General features: G+C 44.8%; 1 protein-coding gene across 2 annotated transcripts in view; it reads right to left on the bottom strand.

Moving 5' to 3' along the window:
- Positions 1–355: 355 nt before the first annotated feature.
- The window catches only part of LOC146829941 (collagen alpha-1(XII) chain-like), a 95204-nt gene continuing 77043 nt past the window's right edge, over positions 356–18516 (bottom strand). The window contains exons 4-5 of one of the 2 annotated variants that reach the window (XM_085604202.1): positions 17024–17170; positions 356–3426 (exon numbers count right to left, since the gene is read on the bottom strand). In XM_085604202.1, coding sequence (XP_085460328.1) covers positions 2771–3426; positions 17024–17170 — 803 coding nt within the window. In that variant the 3' untranslated portion in view covers positions 356–2770. The remainder of the gene's footprint in view (positions 3427–17023; positions 17171–18516) is intronic. The other variant, XM_085604203.1, reaches the window with a different exon arrangement.

Raw genomic sequence — 18516 nt, forward strand, 5'->3', positions numbered from 1 at the left:
AGAAAATCAGCAGATTCAGGATAGATTCCAAAATATGTTGTTTAGCGACCATCAAGTCAGAGGTCGGCGCTCAAGACTGGGCCAATACTGCAGTTGCATATTCTTAAGCGTCTGCTTTGGGGGGCCTGCTGGTCCCCATTGTATGCTACTATTTTCACCTGAGGGGTTCTTAAGTAGGGGCACAGCCAGGGTCCACAATGCCTGAAGGAGCTGTCGATGGAGAAAAGCAGGACATTTCCAGTGAGTTACCTGTGGGGAAAACCACATGAAGAGCAAGAAAATTTGGAATATTAACTTTAAATACATTTAAATAACCACAGGTCTCCCTAATTTATACTAAACATGGACACTTCAATATTTTGCTTAATTCTTTATTAAATACGCTTCAGCAAGAAGATCATCGCATCAGGCGTGTTCGGACATAAACAATTAAATGCACCAAGAACAGAAATATTAGGTGGATTACAAAACAATATCAAATGACAGAAGGACTACCAAAATGGCAGCAAAGCAATCTCTGGAAGTGGATTATGCCACCAATCCTGGAAAGAATACATAACAGCACGGCAAAAGCGTTGGGCCGTCAGATCAGCCCATTTTAAAAAACACACTTAAAATCCTGAAATGGGTCATTTCATCATATTCAAATTTGTCAGGGAGTTTGGTACAGGGAGAGAGGCAGTATCTGCTGGAAAACAATAAGGAGAAAGAATTTAGAGGATTCTGGTTCCACGGCCTTGTAAATATGAGCCCCTTGCGTGAAAGGGGCGTTCCATGGGCGTTGCTGTGGGCGTTTCCACGCAACGCAGATGGAATCTGACGCATTCCTAGATTTACGAGGAATCGTATACCTGGGAATGCATCAGACTCCTACGTGTCCCCAGGGGAGGCGTAGAGTGGTGCAACGAGGAGAAATACTTTCATTTCTCCTCGTTTTTTTCTCTTTCTATGAGGGCTGCCTTCTGCGGCACACACAGAAAGAGGAAAATGCCATTAATGAATGTTGTTGTGCAGGACGGTGCCCCTTCCTGCACAAAAACAATCAACCCCACAATGCAGGCACCCTTGCAACATGACGGAAGGGGGGTCTGCGTTGGTGCCCGGCTCCTCTTTGTGCGCTGGCGCGGGGAGAAGGACAGGAATGCACCATCACAGTGCAAGGGTGCCTGCGTTGGCGCACGGCTCCTCTTTGTGCGCTGGCGCAGGGGAGAAGGACAGGAATGCACCATCACAGCGCAAGGGTGCCTGCGTTGGCGCACGGCTGCTCTTTGTGCGCTGGCGCAGGGGAGAAGGACAGGACTGCACCATCACGGCGCAAGGGTGCCTGCGTTGGCGCACGGCTGCTGTTTGTGTGCTGGCGCAGGGGAGAAGGACAGGAATGCACCATCATGGCGCAAGGGTGCCTGCGTTGGCGCACGGCTCCTCTTTGTGCGCTGGCGCAGGGGAGAAGGACAGGAATGCACCATCACGGCGCAAGGGTGCCTGCGTTGGCGCACGGCTCCTCTTTGTGTGCTGGCGCAGGGGAGAAGGACAGGAATGCACCATCATGGCGCAAGGGTGCCTGTGTTGGCGCACGGCTCCTCCTTGTGCGCTGGCGCAGGGGAGAATGAGAGGAATGCCCCATCACGGCGCAAGGGTGTCAGCGTTGGCGCACGACTGCTGTTTGTGCGCTGGCGCAGGGGAGAAGGACAGGAATGCACCATCACGGCGCAAGGGTGCCTGCGTTGGCGCACGGCTGCTGTTTGTGCGCTGGCGCAGGGGAGAAGGACAGGAATGCACCATCACGGTGCAAGGGTGCCTGCGTTGGCGCATGGCTGCTGTTTGTGCGCTGGCGCAAGGGAGAAGGACAGGAATGCACCATCACGGCGCAAGGGTGCCTGCGTTGGCGCACGGCTGCTGTTTGTGCACTGGCGCAGGGGAGAAGGACAGGACTGCACCATCACGGTGCAAGGGTGCCTGCGTTGGTGCACGGCTGCTGTTTGTGCACTGGCGCAGGGGAGAAGGACAGGAATGCACCATCACGGCGCAAGGGTGCGTGCGTTGGCGCACGGCAGCTGTTTGGGCACTGGTGCAGGGGAGAAGGCCAGGACTGCACCATCACGGCGCAAGTGTGCCTGCGTTGGCGCACGGCTGATGTTTGTGTGCTGGCGCAGGGGAGAAGGACAGGAATGCACCATCACGGTGCACGGGTGCCTGCGTTGGCGCATGGCTCCTCTTTGTGCGCTGGCGCAGGGGAGAAGGACAGGACTGCACCATCACGGCGCAAGGGTGTCTGCGTTGGTGCACGGCTGCTGTTTGTGCGCTGGCGCAGGGGAGAAGGACAGGACTGCACCATCACGGCGCACTTCCTGCCCCTTTCTTTTGATGCACAGTACTGCAGCTGCCGTGCGTCAAAGGTGTGTGAATGAGGCCCAGAATATTCAGTCACATCCCATGTTTCAGCTACAATGAGGCATGAGGTGAAGGGGAGTGACAATGAATTCTCTGTTCGAGAAGATACGTTTAGTCTTACATAGATTTCCGTCCAAAATTGTAATCCCTAAACGCTTTAAAGTTCTCCAAACTCCCTGAGATTTTAAATAGACTCTAAAACCCCCTTTAAAACACAGGCACGCGCACATTGTTCCCTAAATGCAGGCGGTGAGAAACAACTGCCTTCCATTATTTCTTCTGGCCCCCATCTGTCTCCTTTCCTCACCGCCGGAAGTCCAAGGGGGGGATTTCCGGTGTGGGGGGGGGGGACAGACAGGGCCAGGGGGGCTTCTGTGCTTTAAGCTTCTCCTGCCCGAGCCTCTTCCTTGGACACCAGCAGGTTGTGTTTTATGGTTTTCATCTTGTGCTGAACCCGGAGGCAGACGGACTCTGTCAGCGCTGGCAGGATGCCCGGGAGGTCTTTAAACTCCTCCCCTATGAACACGTGGGCCGCAGCCGGGGGGCTGGCGAGGGCTTCCAGCTCATCCCTCGTGGGTTCCCGCTCCCTCCAACCAACCACAAAGACCTCCACCCCGGCCCCCTGCAGCGCCCGGGCCGCACCTGCAGCGTCGCCATGTATCACCCAACCTAGGATGAGGATCAGGACCCGGGGCACGTGGGGCCGGGCCCCCCCGCTCTCGGACAGCACCTCCCGTCTGACGTAGGTGAGGGCTCCCCCCGCGGTAGTGCCAGGGGGCAACACTTCAATGGTCCAGAGGGGCAGGGTGTCCATCAGGTGACGGAGGCGGGGGGAGCTCCTCATGCTGACCTCTGTCAGGGGATCAACGCTGTACACGACCAAGTGGAGCCGCACGGAGTCCGGGGACACGTGGAAGCCCCTCCCCAGCACCTCCAAGAAGGACTCCAGGAAGGGGAGATCATCCTCAAATGCAAAGAAAAAATCAACGACTAAGAGCACGACGTCCGCCTCGATGTCCGCCCGACCGGAGCAATCTGTGGAAAGAAAAACAGGGACGTGTCAGAGGGGGGCGGACAGCATGTGCCGAGGAAGACAGGGATGGGGCTGGGAGGGGCCGGGATTCTGCCTCACAACATACCATCACATGAGCCCAGTCACCGACACCCTGCGCGCTTCAGTAGAATAAACACACGCCAGAAGCCATACGGCGCTGTCACCAAATACACAGCAGCATCCACAATGCACTGTTACCAAATACACAGCAGCATCCACACTGCACTGTTACCAAATACACAGCAGCATCCACACTGCGCTGTTACCAAATACACGCCAGCATCCACACTGCACTGTTACCAAATACACAGCAGCATCCATACTGCGCTGTTACCAAATACACAGCAGCAACCACACTGCACTGTTACCAAATACACAGCAGCATCCACACTGCACTGTTACCAAATACACAGCAGCATCCACACTGCGCTGTTACCAAATACACAGCAGCATCCACACTGCGCTGTTACCAAATACACGCCGGCATCCACACTGCGCTGTCACCAAATACACAGCAGCATCCACACTGCGCTGTCACCAAATACACAGCAGCATCCACACTGCGCTGTTACCAAATACACACCAGCATCCATACTGCGCTGTTACCAAATACACAGCAGCATCCACACTGCACTGTTACCAAATACACAGCAGCATCCACACTGCGCTGTTACCAAATACACGCCGGCATCCACACTGCGCTGTCACCAAATACACAGCAGCATCCACACTGCGCTGTCACCAAATACACAGCAGCATCCACACTGCGCTGTTACCAAATACACACCAGCATCCATACTGCGCTGTTACCAAATACACGCCGGCATCCACACTGCGCTGTCACCAAATACACAGCAGCATCCATACTGCGCTGGCACCAAATACACAGCAGCATCCACACTGCGCTGTTACCAAATACACAGCAGCATCCATACTGCGCTGTTACCAAATACACGCCGGCATCCACAATGCACTGTTACCAAATACACAGCAGCATCCACACTGCGCTGTCACCAAATACACAGCAGCATCCACACTGCACTGTTACCAAATACACGGCGGCATCCACACTGCGCTGTCACCAAATACACAGCAGCATCCACACTGCGCTGTCACCAAATGCACAGCAGCATCCATACTGCGCTGTCACCAAATACACGCCGGCATCCACACTGCGCTGTCACCAAATACACAGCAGCATCCATACTGCGCTGTTACCAAATACACGCCGGCATCCATACTGCGCTGTTACCAAATACACAGCAGCATCCACACTGCGCTGTTACCAAATACACAGCAGCATCCATACTGCGCTGTTACCAAATACACGCCGGCATCCACAATGCACTGTTACCAAATACACAGCAGCATCCACACTGCGCTGTCACCAAATACACAGCAGCATCCACACTGCACTGTTACCAAATACACGGCGGCATCCACACTGCGCTGTCACCAAATACACAGCAGCATCCACACTGCACTGTTACCAAATACACGGCGGCATCCACACTGCGCTGTCACCAAATACACAGCAGCATCCATACTGCGCTGTTACCAAATACACAGCAGCAACCACACTGCACTGTTACCAAATACACAGCAGCATCCACACTGCGCTGTTACCAAATACACAGCAGCATCCACACTGCGCTGTTACCAAATACACGCCAGCATCCACACTGCACTGTTACCAAATACACAGCAGCATCCATACTGCGCTGTTACCAAATACACAGCAGCAACCACACTGCACTGTTACCAAATACACAGCAGCATCCACACTGCACTGTTACCAAATACACAGCAGCATCCACACTGCGCTGTTACCAAATACACGCCGGCATCCACACTGCGCTGTCACCAAATACACAGCAGCATCCACACTGCGCTGTCACCAAATACACAGCAGCATCCACACTGCGCTGTTACCAAATACACACCAGCATCCATACTGCGCTGTTACCAAATACACGCCGGCATCCACACTGCGCTGTCACCAAATACACAGCAGCATCCATACTGCGCTGGCACCAAATACACAGCAGCATCCACACTGCGCTGTTACCAAATACACAGCAGCATCCATACTGCGCTGTTACCAAATACACGCCGGCATCCACAATGCACTGTTACCAAATACACAGCAGCATCCACACTGCGCTGTCACCAAATACACAGCAGCATCCACACTGCACTGTTACCAAATACACGGCGGCATCCACACTGCGCTGTCACCAAATACACAGCAGCATCCACACTGCGCTGTCACCAAATGCACAGCAGCATCCATACTGCGCTGTCACCAAATACACGCCGGCATCCACACTGCGCTGTCACCAAATACACAGCAGCATCCATACTGCGCTGTTACCAAATACACGCCGGCATCCATACTGCGCTGTTACCAAATACACAGCAGCATCCACACTGCGCTGTTACCAAATACACAGCAGCATCCATACTGCGCTGTTACCAAATACACGCCGGCATCCACAATGCACTGTTACCAAATACACAGCAGCATCCACACTGCGCTGTCACCAAATACACAGCAGCATCCACACTGCACTGTTACCAAATACACGGCGGCATCCACACTGCGCTGTCACCAAATACACAGCAGCATCCACACTGCGCTGTCACCAAATGCACAGCAGCATCCATACTGCGCTGTCACCAAATACACGCCGGCATCCACACTGCGCTGTCACCAAATACACAGCAGCATCCATACTGCGCTGTTACCAAATACACGCCGGCATCCACACTGCGCTGTCACCAAATACACAGCAGCATCCATACTGCGCTGTCACCAAATACACAGCAGCATCCATACTGCGCTGTTACCAAATACACAGCAGCAACCACACTGCACTGTTACCAAATACACAGCAGCATCCACACTGCGCTGTTACCAAATACACAGCAGCATCCACACTGCGCTGTTACCAAATACACGCCAGCATCCACACTGCACTGTTACCAAATACACAGCAGCATCCATACTGCGCTGTTACCAAATACACAGCAGCAACCACACTGCACTGTTACCAAATACACAGCAGCATCCACACTGCACTGTTACCAAATACACAGCAGCATCCACACTGCGCTGTTACCAAATACACGCCGGCATCCACACTGCGCTGTCACCAAATACACAGCAGCATCCACACTGCGCTGTCACCAAATACACAGCAGCATCCACACTGCGCTGTTACCAAATACACACCAGCATCCATACTGCGCTGTTACCAAATACACGCCGGCATCCACACTGCGCTGTCACCAAATACACAGCAGCATCCATACTGCGCTGGCACCAAATACACAGCAGCATCCACACTGCGCTGTTACCAAATACACAGCAGCATCCATAATGCGCTGTTACCAAATACACGCCGGCATCCACAATGCACTGTTACCAAATACACAGCAGCATCCACACTGCGCTGTCACCAAATACACAGCAGCATCCACACTGCACTGTTACCAAATACACGGCGGCATCCACACTGCGCTGTCACCAAATACACAGCAGCATCCACACTGCGCTGTCACCAAATGCACAGCAGCATCCATACTGCGCTGTCACCAAATACACGCCGGCATCCACACTGCGCTGTCACCAAATACACAGCAGCATCCATACTGCGCTGTTACCAAATACACGCCGGCATCCATACTGCGCTGTTACCAAATACACAGCAGCATCCACACTGCGCTGTTACCAAATACACAGCAGCATCCATACTGCGCTGTTACCAAATACACGCCGGCATCCACAATGCACTGTTACCAAATACACAGCAGCATCCACACTGCGCTGTCACCAAATACACAGCAGCATCCACACTGCACTGTTACCAAATACACGGCGGCATCCACACTGCGCTGTCACCAAATACACAGCAGCATCCACACTGCGCTGTCACCAAATGCACAGCAGCATCCATACTGCGCTGTCACCAAATACACGCCGGCATCCACACTGCGCTGTCACCAAATACACAGCAGCATCCATACTGCGCTGTTACCAAATACACGCCGGCATCCACACTGCGCTGTCACCAAATACACAGCAGCATCCATACTGCGCTGTTACCAAATACACGCCGGCATCCACACTGCGCTGTCACCAAATACACAGCAGCATCCATACTGCGCTGTCACCAAATACACAGCAGCAACCACACTGCGCTGTTACCAAACACACGCCAAGATCCATGCTGCGCTGTCACCAAATACACAGCAGCATCCATACTGCGCTGTCACCAAATACACAGCAGCATCCATACTGCGCTGTTACCAAACACACGCCAAGATCCATGCTGCGCTGTTACCAAATGCACAGCAGCATCCATACTGCGCTGTCACCAAATACACAGCAGCATCCATACTGCGCTGTCACCAAATACACAGCAGCATCCATACTGCGCTGTTACCAAACACACGCCAAGATCCATGCTGCGCTGTTACCAAACACATGCCAAGATCCATGCTGCGCTGTTACCAAATGCACAGCAGCATCCATACTGCGCTGTCACCAAATACACAGCAGCATCCATACTGCGCTGTCACCAAATACACAGCAGCATCCATACTGCGCTGTTACCAAACACACGCCAAGATCCATGCTGCGCTGTTACCAAACACATGCCAAGATCCATACTGCGCTGTTACCAAATACACAGTAGCATCCATACTGCGCTGTTACCAAACACATGCCAAGATCCATACTGCGCTGTCACCAAATACACAGCAGCATCCATACTGCGCTGTTACCAAACACATGCCAAGATCCATACTGCGCTGTCACCAAATACACAGCAGCATCCATACTGCGCTGTTACCAAACACATGCCAAGATCCATGCTGCGCTGTTACCAAATGCACAGCAGCATCCATACTGCGCTGTTACCAAATACACGCCAAGATCCATACTACAGCTGAGATTTCTATATATGATGAAGGTGTTAATTGATGAGCCGAAACATTGTGTATAAAATCGATAATAGTTTTAGAAAAGTATCTAGAAGAAGGAGGCGGATATTAGATACGATCTGTCATTGTGATGCACTAAAATGGGAAAGTCACATGACTGTGTCTCCCCTCCTCCACCGGGATTTCCCTGATATTGTGTGAGTGAATGTGATGCCGGGAAGACTATTATTCTTCTAACAACAGAATGGTAGAGGCGTCATTTATAAATATTGTAATGTGGAAAAGATGGCTGTACTGTCTGTAAATCTAGTGTATTACAGTAACCTATGTGAAAATAATATTTTAGTTGAGATGAAATAAAAGATGGAAAGATAGTAGCAATTCTCTTTCTCTCCAAAAGGGGGCAGGATATATAAGTACAATTTAAATAATAAAGACTGAATCGATTAAGTAGGAATGACAATGAGACAGGAACCAATGCACTGATGAGATTTGAAAAGAGAGCCTATATACTTTCTAGAGCTCCAATCCTACTGATTAATATACAGGATTTACATCAAAACAGGGAACACTGGGGCAGGAGGTATAGGTCTGCCAATTACATGTAGGGTCTGGGATTGACTGCAGCCCAAAGACAGATCATTCTAGTCCGACTGGGGTCAGAGTTAGGACATGTAGATGAACATTATCCCTGTGTATCACAATTTAATTAGGAATCTTGACAGATTTCTCCAGATTGTGTTGAGGAAACACTTGAGGTCAAGAATGAACCTTTTATATTAAATATCTGAAGGTTAAAATTGGCCAGTGGGGCAAAATAGGAGGGATTGAACCGATAGAAGCATCGGAGTAGCTTTCTTCCATAGTATAGTTGAAACCGATGACTCCAACAGGATGTGTGTGGACCTGAGGGGCTTGAATAGTAATATCTGGGTGGATTGGAAGCTCTCACTGAACTCACGGGAAGTGCTGCCTTTATTGGACAAGGCACAGTAGACTCCCACATTTTATTAAGCGGATTCCATTTAGTCTGGCATCAAGTTCAGGCGTGTTTAGAGCTCTGTTATTTATGGTCTTCAAGATAATTTATGTTGAAATTGTCCTTGGCTATGTTATCTGACAACAATGTTAGAAATTCTTCAAACTTCCAGTTCTTAATGTCATCAGCTAAACCAGAACTAGGAACAAAAATGTACTGACACAGTCACAGAAAGTTCATAGCGAAGTAAAAGGATCTTTATTGAAGTTTAAAGAAATGTAAATTAGGGGAGGGCAGAATTCACAGTTTCCCTCAGCTAAATTCCACAGAGTTAAATAAAAACTCCACAACACTCTGCAGAATTCTGCTAATGGGTGGAAAATATGCAGCTCACCCTGTAATTTGCCGCCAGTAGCGCGAACAGCGCTGAAAATCAGCACGAACGGCACAATGCGTTGAGCCAGCGCGCTCCATCATTCGAGGGGATTCTGCTGACGCTCAGTAGAAAATCTACTTGAGCTGCAGCGGATCCTATCTGCTCCAATGACAGCCCGCTGGCCACAACCGCTCACAAACACTGGCCATCGCCCATGTCAGAAAATGTCGCTAGGGGACGCTAAATCTCGTTCATGCTCGCCAGCTCGCATATCTGGAGCCTTGAAGGAGGAAAAGTCTGCCATGCGGCTATTGGTGGAATTTGGTCAGACCTCTGTGTTAAAAACTACCTCCGGAAAGAACAAAATTCACCAATTCTGAGAGCGGAACAAAACATGTCGCCTAACCCTAATGTAAATGCATTTCAAATAGGTATTCTATGGTATCATGGTTTAAGTGTATGTAAAGGTATCTCGTGTAATTATCCTATGGTATAATGGTTGGAGTGTATGTTAAGGTATCTTGTGTAGTTATCCTATGGTATAATGGTTTGAGTGTATGTAAAGGTATCTCGTGTAGTTATCCTATGGTATAATGGTTGGAGTGTATGTTAAGGTATCTCGTGTAGTTATCCTATGGTATAATGGTTGGAGTGTATGTTAAGGTATCTCGTGTAGTTATCCTATGGTATAATGGTTGGAGTGTATGTTAAGGTATCTCGTGTAGTTATCCGAGGGTATAATGGTTTGAGTGTATGTAAAGGTATCTCGTGTAGTTATCCTATGGTATAATGGTTGGAGTGTATGTAAAGGTATCTCGTGTAGTTATCCTATGGTATAATGGTTGGAGTGTATGTAAAGGTATCTCGTGTAGTTATCCTATGGTATAATGGTTGGAGTGTATGTTAAGGTATCTCGTGTAGTTATCCTATGGTATAATGGTTGGAGTGTATGTTAAGGTATCTCGTGTAGTTATCCTATGGTATAATGGTTTGAGTGTATGTAAAGGTATCTCGTGTAGTTATCCTTTGGTATAATGGTTGGAGTGTATGTAAAGGTATCTCGTGTAGTTATCCTACGGTATAATGGTTTGAGTGTATGTAAAGGTATCTCGTGTAGTTATCCTATGGTATAATGGTTGGAGTGTATGTAAAGGTATCTCGTGTAGTTATCCTACGGTATAATGGTTTGAGTGTATGTAAAGGTATCTCGTGTAGTTATCCTATGATATAATGGTTGGAGTGTATGTAAAGGTATCTCGTGTAGTTATCCTATGGTATAATGGTTGGATTGTAAGTAAAGGTATCTCGTGTAGTTATCCTATGGTATAATGGTTTGAGTGTATGTAAAGGTATCTTGTGTAGTTATCCTATGGTATAATGGTTGGAGTGTATGTAAAGGTATCTCGTGTAGTTATCCTATGGTATAATGGTTGGAGTGTATGTAAAGGTATCTCGTGTAGTTATCCTATGGTATAATGGTTGGAGTGTATGTAAAGGTATCTCGTGTAGTTATCCTATGGTATAATGGTTGGAGTGTATGTTAAGGTATCTCGTGTAGTTATCCTATGGTATAATGGTTGGAGTGTATGTAAAGGTATCTCGTGTAGTTATCCTATGGTATAATGGTTGGAGTGTATGTAAAGGTATCTCGTGTAGTTATCCTATGGTATAATGGTTGGAGTGTATGTTAAGGTATCTCGTGTAGTTATCCTACGGTATAATGGTTTGAGTGTATGTAAAGGTATCTCGTGTAGTTATCCTATGGTATAATGGTTGGAGTGTATGTAAAGGTATCTCATGTAGTTATCCTATGGTATAATGGTTGGAGTGTATGTAAAGGTATCTCGTGTAGTTATCCTATGGTATAATGGTTGGAGTGTATGTTAAGGTATCTCGTGTAGTTATCCTATGGTATAATGGTTGGAGTGTATGTTAAGGTATCTCGTGTAGTTATCCTATGGTATAATGGTTGGAGTGTATGTTAAGGTATCTCGTGTAGTTATCCTATGGTATAATGGTTGGAGTGTATGTAAAGGTATCTCGTGTAGTTATCCTACGGTATAATGGTTGGAGTGTATGTAAAGGTATCTCGTGTAGTTATCCTATGGTATAATGGTTGGAGTGTATGTAAAGGTATCTCGTGTAGTTATCCTATGGTATAATGGTTGGAGTGTATGTTAAGGTATCTCGTGTAGTTATCCTATGGTATAATGGTTGGAGTGTATGTTAAGGTATCTCGTGTAGTTATCCTATGGTATAATGGTTGGAGTGTATGTTAAGGTATCTCGTGTAGTTATCCTACGGTATAATGGTTGGAGTGTATGTAAAGGTATCTCGTGTAGTTATCCTATGGTATAATGGTTTGAGTGTATGTAAAGGTATCTCGTGTAGTTATCCTATGGTATAATGGTTGGAGTGTATGTAAAGGTATCTCGTGTAGTTATCCTACGGTATAATGGTTTGAGTGTATGTAAAGGTATCTCGTGTAGTTATCCTATGATATAATGGTTGGAGTGTATGTAAAGGTATCTCGTGTAGTTATCCTATGGTATAATGGTTGGATTGTAAGTAAAGGTATCTCGTGTAGTTATCCTACGGTATAATGGTTTGAGTGTATGTAAAGGTATCTCGTGTAGTTATCCTATGATATAATGGTTGGAGTGTATGTAAAGGTATCTCGTGTAGTTATCCTATGATATAATGGTTGGAGTGTATGTTAAGGTATCTCGTGTAGTTATCCTATGGTATAATGGTTGGAGTGTATGTTAAGGTATCTCGTGTAGTTATCCTATGGTATAATGGTTGGAGTGTATGTTAAGGTATCTTGTGTAGTTATCCGAGGGTATAATGGTTGGAGTGTATGTAAAGGTATCTCGTGTAGTTATCCTATGATATAATGGTTGGAGTGTATGTTAAGGTATCTTGTGTAGTTATCCTATGGTATAATGGTTGGAGTGTATGTAAAGGTATCTCGTGTAGTTATCCTATGGTATAATGGTTGGAGTGTATGTAAAGGTATCTCGTGTAGTTATCCTATGGTATAATGGTTGGAGTGTATGTAAAGGTATCTCGTGTAGTTATCCTATGGTATAATGGTTGGAGTGTATGTTAAGGTATCTCGTGTAGTTATCCTACGGTATAATGGTTTGAGTGTATGTAAAGGTATCTCGTGTAGTTATCCTATGGTATAATGGTTGGAGTGTATGTAAAGGTATCTCATGTAGTTATCCTATGGTATAATGGTTGGAGTGTATGTAAAGGTATCTCGTGTAGTTATCCTATGGTATAATGGTTGGAGTGTATGTTAAGGTATCTCGTGTAGTTATCCTATGGTATAATGGTTGGAGTGTATGTTAAGGTATCTCGTGTAGTTATCCTATGGTATAATGGTTGGAGTGTATGTAAAGGTATCTCGTGTAGTTATCCTACGGTATAATGGTTGGAGTGTATGTAAAGGTATCTCGTGTAGTTATCCTATGGTATAATGGTTGGAGTGTATGTAAAGGTATCTCGTGTAGTTATCCTATGGTATAATGGTTGGAGTGTATGTTAAGGTATCTCGTGTAGTTATCCTATGGTATAATGGTTGGAGTGTATGTTAAGGTATCTCGTGTAGTTATCCTATGGTATAATGGTTGGAGTGTATGTTAAGGTATCTCGTGTAGTTATCCTACGGTATAATGGTTGGAGTGTATGTAAAGGTATCTCGTGTAGTTATCCTATGGTATAATGGTTGGAGTGTATGTAAAGGTATCTCGTGTAGTTATCCTACGGTATAATGGTTTGAGTGTATGTAAAGGTATCTCGTGTAGTTATCCTATGATATAATGGTTGGAGTGTATGTAAAGGTATCTCGTGTAGTTATCCTATGGTATAATGGTTGGATTGTAAGTAAAGGTATCTCGTGTAGTTATCCTACGGTATAATGGTTTGAGTGTATGTAAAGGTATCTCGTGTAGTTATCCTATGGTATAATGGTTGGAGTGTATGTAAAGGTATCTCATGTAGTTATCCTATGGTATAATGGTTGGAGTGTATGTTAAGGTATCTCGTGTAGTTATCCTATGGTATAATGGTTGGAGTGTATGTTAAGGTATCTCGTGTAGTTATCCTATGGTATAATGGTTGGAGTGTATGTTAAGGTATCTCGTGTAGTTATCCTATGGTATAATGGTTGGAGTGTATGTAAAGGTATCTCGTGTAGTTATCCTACGGTATAATGGTTGGAGTGTATGTAAAGGTATCTCGTGTAGTTATCCTATGGTATAATGGTTGGAGTGTATGTAAAGGTATCTCGTGTAGTTATCCTATGGTATAATGGTTGGAGTGTATGTTAAGGTATCTCGTGTAGTTATCCTATGGTATAATGGTTGGAGTGTATGTTAAGGTATCTCGTGTAGTTATCCTATGGTATAATGGTTGGAGTGTATGTTAAGGTATCTCGTGTAGTTATCCTACGGTATAATGGTTGGAGTGTATGTAAAGGTATCTCGTGTAGTTATCCTATGGTATAATGGTTGGAGTGTATGTAAAGGTATCTCGTGTAGTTATCCTACGGTATAATGGTTTGAGTGTATGTAAAGGTATCTCGTGTAGTTATCCTATGATATAATGGTTGGAGTGTATGTAAAGGTATCTCGTGTAGTTATCCTATGGTATAATGGTTGGATTGTAAGTAAAGGTATCTCGTGTAGTTATCCTACGGTATAATGGTTTGAGTGTATGTAAAGGTATCTCGTGTAGTTATCCTATGATATAATGGTTGGAGTGTATGTAAAGGTATCTCGTGTAGTTATCCTATGATATAATGGTTGGAGTGTATGTTAAGGTATCTCGTGTAGTTATCCTATGGTATAATGGTTGGAGTGTATGTTAAGGTATCTCGTGTAGTTATCCTATGGTATAATGGTTGGAGTGTATGTTAAGGTATCTTGTGTAGTTATCCGAGGGTATAATGGTTGGAGTGTATGTAAAGGTATCTCGTGTAGTTATCCTATGATATAATGGTTGGAGTGTATGTTAAGGTATCTTGTGTAGTTATCCTATGGTATAATGGTTGGAGTGTATGTAAAGGTATCTCGTGTAGTTATCCTATGGTATAATGGTTGGAGTGTATGTAAAGGTATCTCGTGTAGTTATCCTATGGTATAATGGTTGGAGTGTATGTAAAGGTATCTCGTGTAGTTATCCTACGGTATAATGGTTTGAGTGTATGTAAAGGTATCTCGTGTAGTTATCCTATGGTATAATGGTTGGAGTGTATGTAAAGGTATCTCATGTAGTTATCCTATGGTATAATGGTTGGAGTGTATGTAAAGGTATCTCGTGTAGTTATCCTATGGTATAATGGTTGGAGTGTATGTTAAGGTATCTCGTGTAGTTATCCTATGGTATAATGGTTGGAGTGTATGTTAAGGTATCTCGTGTAGTTATCCTATGGTATAATGGTTGGAGTGTATGTAAAGGTATCTCGTGTAGTTATCCTACGGTATAATGGTTGGAGTGTATGTAAAGGTATCTCGTGTAGTTATCCTATGGTATAATGGTTGGAGTGTATGTAAAGGTATCTCGTGTAGTTATCCTATGGTATAATGGTTGGAGTGTATGTTAAGGTATCTCGTGTAGTTATCCTATGGTATAATGGTTGGAGTGTATGTTAAGGTATCTCGTGTAGTTATCCTATGGTATAATGGTTGGAGTGTATGTTAAGGTATCTCGTGTAGTTATCCTACGGTATAATGGTTGGAGTGTATGTAAAGGTATCTCGTGTAGTTATCCTATGGTATAATGGTTGGAGTGTATGTAAAGGTATCTCGTGTAGTTATCCTACGGTATAATGGTTTGAGTGTATGTAAAGGTATCTCGTGTAGTTATCCTATGATATAATGGTTGGAGTGTATGTAAAGGTATCTCGTGTAGTTATCCTATGGTATAATGGTTGGATTGTAAGTAAAGGTATCTCGTGTAGTTATCCTATGATATAATGGTTGGAGTGTATGTAAAGGTATCTCGTGTAGTTATCCTATGATATAATGGTTGGAGTGTATGTTAAGGTATCTCGTGTAGTTATCCTATGGTATAATGGTTGGAGTGTATGTTAAGGTATCTTGTGTAGTTATCCGAGGGTATAATGGTTGGAGTGTATGTAAAGGTATCTCGTGTAGTTATCCTATGATATAATGGTTGGAGTGTATGTTAAGGTATCTTGTGTAGTTATCCTATGGTATAATGGTTGGAGTGTATGTAAAGGTATCTCGTGTAGTTATCCTATGGTATAATGGTTGGAGTGTATGTAAAGGTATCTCGTGTAGTTATCCTACGGTATAATGGTCTGAGTGTATGTAAAGGTATCTCGTGTAGTTATCCTATGGTATAATGGTTGGAGTGTATGTAAAGGTATCTCGTGTAGTTATCCTATGGTATAATGGTTGGAGTGTATGTTAAGGTATCTCGTGTAGTTATCCTATGGTATAATGGTTGGAGTGTATGTAAAGGTATCTTGTGTAGTTATCCTATGGTATAATGGTCTGAGTGTATGTAAAGGTATCTCGTGTAGTTTATCCTATGGTATAATGGTTGGAGTGTATGTTAAGGTATCTCGTGTAGTTATCCTATGGTATAATGGTTGGAGTGTATGTTAAGGTATCTCGTGTAGTTATCCTATGGTATAATGGTTGGAGTGTATGTAAAGGTATCTTGTGTAGTTATCCTATGGTATAATGGTCTGAGTGTATGTTAAGGTATCTCGTGTAGTTATCCTATGGTATAATGGTTGGAGTGTATGTAAAGGTATCTTGTGTAGTTATCCTATGGTATAATGGTTTGAGTGTATGTAAAGGTATCTCATGTAGTTATCCGAGGGTATAATGGTTTGAGTGTATGTAAAGGTATCTCGTGTAGTTATCCTATGGTCTGGGTCCAGCCCTCTTGGACCTATGTTGTACATCTCCGAGGCAAGGGTTTACGGATTCCACCATTAGATGTTCTCTGTTTCTGTAATGCTTTGTTATCTGTTTTCTGTTGTACTGGATTATTTTCATTTCTTTATTGCATATTTTCTTTTCCACCTCGCTCACATTCCTCTGTGATCTTGAGTTCAGGGTCAGACGTTTCTTGCATTTTAATGGGTTTTTGATCTATAAAAGGCAGGAGGCCTGGCAAGAAAAGATACTTTAACCTAACAATACTCCTGTTAAGGTGCTTAAAGTTACATTTCTGGTACTATATTTTTAAAATCAACAAACAAGCTCTAAACTTTGAAATAAAGTACACTTACCTGCGCGGAGACATAATGTCTCTCTCAGGTAGGGCAATACACCGATCCAGGAAGAGGAATCTTCAGTTCCAGACTTGTCTCTTGGGCAGGTGTAGTCCTGTCCACCGGCTCCTCCTTGTTTGTTTTGCTGGTCACACTGGGTCACTGCTGTGGGGGAAAAAGAAGAGGGACTGATTTAAAGAGAGAGAGAGAGAGAGAGAGAGAGGTTGAGGACTCAGAAGAAGGAGAGCTACAGGCAGACAGAGACAAAGGGAAAAGGTAAAAGACTAAAAGAAAAGTGAGAGGAAGAGAGCCAGAGGGGGAAGCTGAATAGAAAGAGAGAGACAGACAGAGACAGAGAAAGAGACAAAGAGTTGAGAGAAAGACTAGGAGAGCATGAAAGGCACAGAGCAAGATAAAGGGAACAGAGAGAGAGAAGAGGGAATGAGTGAAATGCAGATAGAGAGAAAGAAACAGCTGGAATAGAGAGAGGAAGCAAGAGAAAGATGGATACAGGCAGAAATAGATCAAGAAAAGGAGAGATAGAGGGGGAAGTGGAAGAGAGTCTGAGTATCAGTGAAAAAGAGTGAAGGAAAAAGAAAGTATGTAAATATTACTCTTGTAGTATTATTCCATTATAAATCCCATTACTCATAAATACTTTTGTAAATCAGCCATAATGTGTTTTCTGAATCCTGGCTATATTGTCCATAGCACAAGGTTGAAGTGAAAGAGAGAAACATAAAAAAAGAAGAGAGAAGAAGAAAGTGCAGAGCGAGAGAAAAGGCGAGAGGAGGAGAGCCAGAGACAGAATGAGAGAAAAAAGGAAGCTAGAGAGATTGGAAGATATAGAGAAAGAGAGCCTGAGATAGAGATAGAGAGAAGAGTGAAGGAAAATGAAAGAGATGGGGGAATTAAGAAAGCCCGAGAGAGAAAGAGAGAGGGAAATAGACAGGAAGAGCGAAAGAGGCTGGGACACCATTCTAGACCAGCAATGTGTCTACAAATCTAAAAAACGTTCATCGCTAAAGAGGGGGCAAGATGCGATGCCAACACCTCACACAGCGACAGCAATGCAGATAGAACTGTATTCCAGTTTTTGCTTATGTATAAGTTGATATTCTGGTGATATTAACCCTATTAATTCATTGAGAGTAGAGATGTCTTCTTGCCGTGCATCTTTGCCATAAGCTGCTTCTTCTGCTACAACACCTCTCTTGATCTGGGCAGAATTTCTCTCTTACAAAGGAGGCCTGATTCACAAATGCAACTTACACTTTTGAGTAAGTTAACTACTTTGTGGTATTCACAAACTGTACTTTTGTAATAACTTACACTTTTGTAGTATGTCTAGCACTACCAATGGCTAACCATTGCAACACCCTCCCTTAGAAAATAATTGAGAAAGGGAAAAAAACATCATATAGGAAATAATGTTAAATTAAATTCAATTATTTAAAATAGCTAGAAATATAATGATTTCAAAAAGAATATTAAAATATATAGAATAGTAC

Source organism: Triturus cristatus, chromosome 5_1 (assembly GCF_964204655.1).
Source record: "Triturus cristatus chromosome 5_1, aTriCri1.1, whole genome shotgun sequence".
Taxonomy (NCBI): Eukaryota; Metazoa; Chordata; class Amphibia; order Caudata; family Salamandridae; genus Triturus; species Triturus cristatus.